Source organism: Zootermopsis nevadensis, unplaced genomic scaffold (assembly GCF_977971745.1).
Source record: "Zootermopsis nevadensis isolate Lab colony 2312 unplaced genomic scaffold, Znev_1.0 Znev_ptg000030l, whole genome shotgun sequence".
Lineage (NCBI taxonomy): Eukaryota > Metazoa > Arthropoda > Insecta > Blattodea > Termopsidae > Zootermopsis > Zootermopsis nevadensis.
Window position 1 is genome coordinate 5,636,417 of NW_028259162.1, and position 6,275 is coordinate 5,642,691.

At 36.6% G+C, this 6,275-nt stretch overlaps 1 protein-coding gene across 2 annotated transcripts; it reads left to right on the plus strand.

Annotated features, from left to right (window-relative positions):
• The first annotated feature begins 316 nt into the window (after positions 1–316).
• On the plus strand, positions 317–5,827 carry Ing3 (Inhibitor of growth family, member 3). 2 transcript variants are annotated; one of them, XM_022073479.2, is made up of 9 exons: positions 317–715; positions 843–914; positions 1,083–1,211; positions 1,329–1,463; positions 1,837–1,923; positions 3,026–3,258; positions 3,366–3,520; positions 4,306–4,564; positions 4,932–5,827. In XM_022073479.2, the coding sequence occupies exons 1-9, from the start codon at positions 700–702 to the stop codon at positions 5,046–5,048; spliced, it is 1,203 nt and encodes a 400-aa protein (XP_021929171.1). In that variant the 5' UTR covers positions 317–699; the 3' UTR covers positions 5,049–5,827. The 2 variants fall into 2 exon arrangements, with proteins under 2 accessions (XP_021929171.1, XP_021929170.1); XM_022073478.2 differs by having other exon boundaries at positions 318–524.
• Positions 5,828–6,275: the final 448 nt, after the last annotated feature.

The window sequence follows — 6,275 nt, forward strand, 5'->3', positions numbered from 1 at the left end:
CTGCTCCTTTCGACTCTCTTGTTCTCGCCTCATGGATTCATATTCTTGGATGTCATCCAACTTCAGTTCAATACGAGTTGGACTACGACGAATCATTTCAACCTAGGTTAAAAAATAAAGAATAACCATTCTAGAAAATCATAGATCATTGTGGTGACAAATTTCATAGATTGGTAACATTGCCACATTATTTTTACAATAATCAGAATGAAATAATTTTGTTTTATAGAATAATACGATGAAACCATGCATTCGAGTTAATTTTTAAATTTACTGACTCTTAAATGTAACATGTATCAAAAAATTTAAAGTCAATCTAAGGAATTTTGTCTATCCTTTATACATAACCTAAAAGAAGTGTAATCTTGTCTGGAAGAAAGCTGATGTTGGTTATGTGATGTACTAGAACATAAAGAGTTTACAGTTTAAAAACCGTGTAATACTTTCAAAGTGCTGAAAGTTGGATCGTTACTTAAATATTTTACACTTACTGAAAATGTTATATTTGGAAGATTATCTGGAAAGTATGTATAATATTTTCGTCCAATATCTTTCAGGTATCTTCGAGGCACTCTAGGTGTGACGCCCATGTAATGACTGAAACTTAGAATGATTTATATTACAATGTTATATATTTCGCGCATTGATCGCAGATAATTAATTTAGTTTGTAAATAAGCGACTTCACGTATATTTAACTATGGTGACTGAAACCAGTATGTATTGACTCGAAAATTATAGCTACTTGGTTGATGTATTTTGAGTACGTAATATAAACACATTTTTGGGTTAAAGATGACACATGCCCATAAAATTATTGTATCTTTCTTATTATAATTACAGTGATTGAACATCTTCCTCAGGAATTAAGGGACAGATTTACAGAAATGCGAGAAATGGATTTATCGGTGCAAAGTAAGTTAATGCAATTAAAACAAATCTTGAAGGATGGGCCTTTTCTGGTAGTCACTATATGGGTAAAATATATGCTATTTTTGCTTTAATTTACAACTGTTATTTTTACAACATGAACAATGTTATAAGTTTTATAAGCTGTGAAATGTTTGAAGTGTTTTTTTACAGATAATATGGACAGTTTGGAGAAACGAGTCAAAACCTTTTTCTCAAATGCAAAGAAAATGAAGCCACAAGACAAAGAAAATGAGTATGAACTCATAAGGAAAGACTATTATAAAACTTTAGAAGATGCAGGTAAGGTTATCATTAACACATAAGCAGTACATAAAATGTCTGCTGACAGTTTATTACATAACATTTTTCAAATGCAGTAAGAATTATTTTAATATGTATATTTATATTTTATTTCAGATGAGAAAGTTCATTTAGCAAATCAAATGCATGATCTTGTAGAACGCTATCTACGACGCCTAGATCAAGAACTTCATAAATTCAAAATGGAATTGGAAGCAGACAATAAAGGAATAACTGAAGTCTTGGAGAAACGTAATGTCACTGCATTGCATTTGCATGTCATAGAACATCTTATGGTCCCATACATGTCTGTATGTCTTCTGCAACTTTCATAACCTTGTTGCAACAATGATTTTTGACATTCTGGACCACTTTATTTTAACATTGCCTTTGTTTTTTCTTGACAAATTACCTTGGATAGCAATTTTTAACAATGTCTGAACACCATTCATGCCTATCGTTTTCTGTGATGTGAGATAAAAACTTTTAGTTTACAACAATCTTGATTGTTGTTATTTTATTATGCTATAAACACTTAATAAGAATTTGTGTAATGAATAAATATTAAACATTTGAGATATACTTACTGCTGTTTAATGTCTGTTTATTTACATAACAATTACAGGTTCTCTGGAATTGGATCAGCCACAGCAGAATAGCAGCCAAAAGGAGAATCGTTATAATTTTAGCTCAACAAGAAGTTCTCACCATGGTATTCATGTCTATAATTTTGTCCTTTAATGTCTGTTAATGTAATTCTATCATTCTTCCTGTAATATATTTCTTAATAGGAATGAAATACTTTTATAGGAATGGAATGACATACAAAATTAGGGGCTCCTGGGATTGAAGTACGGTTAGGTTTAGCAATCCCAAGGATGAAAAGTAGCTTTTTTAGGCATTTTGGTATGAGAAGGATCAAATTCTCTTGTAGGTTAGTTTTAATGTGTGGAGAATTGGTAGTGGATCGCAGATACTGCAGTTTTCCTAAGGAGAAGCCATCTTGGCTCTGAAAGATTTTAGAGTACCATAGAATATCTTCTGAATAACATTTTAGAAATGGATTTAAGTTCAGAAGCCAAGTCCCATTTACCATACATTTTCACCACACTTCACATAATTGTATAAAACTTATTACAAACCTATAAATTATAATTGACAATTATAAAGCAAAGGACAAAGAGATGTCTCTGTACACTTAGAAGAACAGGAGGGGACTTTGGTAAACCTTAGGATAGTCGGTGACCTGGCTGAGATTTGAGTTGGATACCCTCAAATAAAAGACAAATGTTACTATGTAAGGTTTGAGGTATTCACAGTGGTGAGTATGAAGATTTCTGTCTTCTGGGTTGTTGCGCTGTGTAGTCTGGTCGATGTTTACCAACGTTTCAGAGGTCATACTGCCGCCGTCATCAGGGCGATGAATATTCATCGACCAGACTACACAGCGCAACAACCCAGAAGACAGAAATCTTCACAAATGTTACTGCTGCATGGTGACATAGTAAAACAAAATTTATTTACAGAGATGAAAGTATAAAAGTACATAACTGTCAGTATTTTGTGAATCAAGATGAATATTGGTCAGGTGCGATTTTGTTAATGGTGCGTAGGAGATTTATTTGAAGAATTACAGTGGTTTCGCTTAGTAAGTCCAGCAATACTTTGACTCGCAGGACGCTCGCGTACGTAGTTATTTTCCCTCCTTATAAAAGAAGTGAGACTGGAAGAACAAAGGTCCACAGCTCACAGAGGTCGAAGAAAACATTTACCTTCTCATATTATGTTATTGAGTTGTTATGCTGTTTTTGCAGAGAAGCGACGTGATTCAAATGCCTCAGCTGTTGGTACTGAGAAACGTCTCGCAATAGAGAAACCTACAGTGACGGTACCTGAGCCGAGACCACTGCCGGCTAGTTCAGGATCGGTGCCAGCTGCACCTTTACCCGCCGCACCAACGAATGTTAGTTACAGTCTTGGCCATATTGGGGCTGGAGGCAATGCTATTGCTGCTGCAGCTTCTCAAGCCATTGCAGCAACACAACAGGTACAGACGGTGATGAAGTATTAATATTTCCATTTACCATTAAGAATATTGTTTGATTGATAGCACTAGTTAATCATTGCCGTATTACTGAATCATATTCCACGCAGATGCAGCAAGGGCGTCGTACAGCAAGCCTGAAGGCTTCGTATGAAGCTATTAACACCGGGGTCCATGCTCATGAATTCAGTATTGGGAAAGAGCTGGCAGGTGCTGCTCAGACAGCCATTGCAGCCATTCAGGAAACTACCAAGAAACAGAAAAAGTATGTAATTTTTTTATGAAATATAATGTCTGTCTGTCCATGTATGAAAAGCTGATAAGATTACAACTAAAGTCTTAATAGTCAGTCAGTTTCTATCTAAATATAAAAGATCGTACAAATGTATCGTTATTTTGAGTTCAGGTGCAATTCTTGTGAGTGAGAAAAATGCCCTGAGATACAGGCTACTTTAAGGGTTTTAATTCCCTTAGAAATGCCAGAGATAAGTAAGTAGGTATGTATGTTGATCATGAGTCGGCATAGCTCAATCAGTATAGTGACTGGCTACGGACTGGGCGACTGGGATTTGATCCCTGACGGGGGCAGAGGATTTTTCCTCTAGCCTCTGCGTACAAACTGACTCTGGAGCCCACCCAGCTTCCTATCCAATGGGCCCCGGGGTAAAAGCATGGCCGGGGCGTGATGCTGACCACTCACCCCATCTAGTGCCGAGGTCAAGAAAAAGAGGAGCTATACCTCCACTCCCCCCAAGTGCATGTATGGCACGTAGCGGGACAGCTTTAATTACTATGTAGATTAATGTCTGGGGATAAAACCAATGATGCTGATGCAAGGGAGGGCAATATTTTATTTATTTTGTCTATGGCTTTCGGAGAAGATGAATTCAGTGAGTCTTTACAGGCAATGAGCCACATCACGCGACCATATAAAACCGATGTTTCAAGAGGCGTCTCTGCCCTCGTCATCAAGGATCTGGTGTGATATTGAATCCTCGATGATGAGGACTGAGATGGCTCTTGAAACATCAGTTTTATGTACCATAACAGGAAGTCTAGCTCGTCATCATCATTATCAACAACTTCTGTCAGCGTGTCTGCTGCTGCCACGTCGGTAGCTGCTTTACCACCTCCAATTGCACCTTCTCCGCCTCCACAGCAAGAGCCCTCTGATCCAGGAGCGGGCTCGGACGTTAACGTTGATCCAAATGCAGAGAATCCTGACTGGACTTATGATCCCAATGAACCTCGATATTGTATCTGCAATCAGGTGTCGTACGGTGATATGGTGGCATGCGACAATGAGGATGTAAGTATTGGGTTTCGAATTGGGACTCCAGTTGCGACTATAGCTCTATAAAAGTTTATTCGAAACTATGAAATGTATTCCTGGTGCTTTATGAGATACGGCTCAAATTTCATTGCAGTATTAATTAAAGGATAATCAATATTGTTATTTAAGTAAAACATTAATATTGCTTTTAATCATTACACATGTTACCGTTGTTAAATTGATCCTGAATGTGAATCAAAGGAGCTCAGTGTCTGTTCCTTAAACAAGTGTTTTCATATATCAATTTAAAATCATCAAGGATTAATTCCCTCTTTTCTGCACATGTTCTTGTTTTTCACAGCATTCTAATATGTATATATATATGAATGGTTAAATTTTTCAGTGTCCATTCGAGTGGTTTCATTACAATTGTGTGGATATCACAGCACCACCCAAGGGCAGGTGGTACTGTCCGCAGTGTACGGCTAACATGAAACGAAGAGGTTCCAGAAAGAATTAACGCAAAGTTTTATGTTGGTCTCCCTTCAACATGTTGATGGCAATTATTCGTTAGACGGACATTTTAGTTATAAAATAGAGAATCAATTACGAAGCGCTACTTTTTTAAGGTGGCAATTTTTATGCGATTTAGTGGAAAAATGAAGGATGCTTCGCCATGAATAAAAATGTGATGCGGAGAACCTGTAATAAAGAGTAAAGAGGATGATGTACCCCTTGGTATGCATTCTGATCCGGTAATGTTTTGGAGATCCAGAGCAGGAAGTTTAAGTGTTTTATCCTGTATTGTGGTTCTATAAAATAATAAAAATGGGCATAAAACAATGTAACGCATTCTGTTACGCATTCCAGTTCAGGGCCTGTTAGAGTGTCGAAAATTTTAATTTTAATTCGATACCGAGTTCTACAAAAATTTAATAAAAATAAATATGGGTAAAGTAATGAAAAAAGTAAGACAAGATTGCACTTTCTGTTACATATTTTAGTTCAGGGGCAGGTTCTTTGTGTGGTATTAACTAAATAGAAAACCTGGGGTGTGTAACTTGGCTTCATCATCTCAGTTCTCATGGGAGCAGTAACTAACCTCAAATCTCTTTGTTCTCCTCATTACTCAGTGCGGTCAAGTGCTGTAAAAGGGAGATAGGAAAAAGGTAGCAATGTTTGCTGAAAGTAAACAGAAACTAAGAACAATGAATAGTTGTACAATAGTAATTTTTCTAGTTGTAAAATTTATGTACTATGGTAAATAGAAATTAAATAAATAAAATCATGGTTCGGCAATAGTTCACACACAATTTGCCAGGAAACATCGACTAGAAGTACTGATTCTTCAGAATCAACCCAACTTGTGTGCTGCTGCCATCTGTTGAGCGTTGAGAATGTGGGACTCTGTCAGGATACTTTATTTTCATCGAATTGAATGAACTAAAACTAAACTATCTTTGCTCTGTCCAGTCAAATACTGGGCAGAGAATTCATAATAACTTCTTAGCGTGGATGAAAAATGTCCAAGAATATGCATTAGTTCATATTCTATTTGTAGATTCTGAGGTAGGCCTACATGGTGTATTAAATTTCGATTATATATGAGTATACAAGCAACCATGGCTTACTCTACAGAAACCATGACTTTCGATAAAGAGACATTTATAGAAGTTGTCACCAGTGGAATCATATCTCGTTCGGAAACTGTCACATTTTGCGTATACACCATGGTGGAAAAAAGAGG

Bases quoted from the DNA above. Each gene is read 5' to 3' on its own strand.
- Ing3 (XM_022073478.2), top strand. From the start codon at position 497: ATGTTATATTTGGAAGATTATCTGGAAA. The intron at 1,464-1,836 runs GTAATGTCACTG...TAACAATTACAG, and splicing joins AACTGAAGTCTTGGAGAAAC to GTTCTCTGGAATTGGATCAG. The intron at 3,521-4,305 runs GTATGTAATTTT...GTACCATAACAG, and splicing joins ACTACCAAGAAACAGAAAAA to GAAGTCTAGCTCGTCATCAT.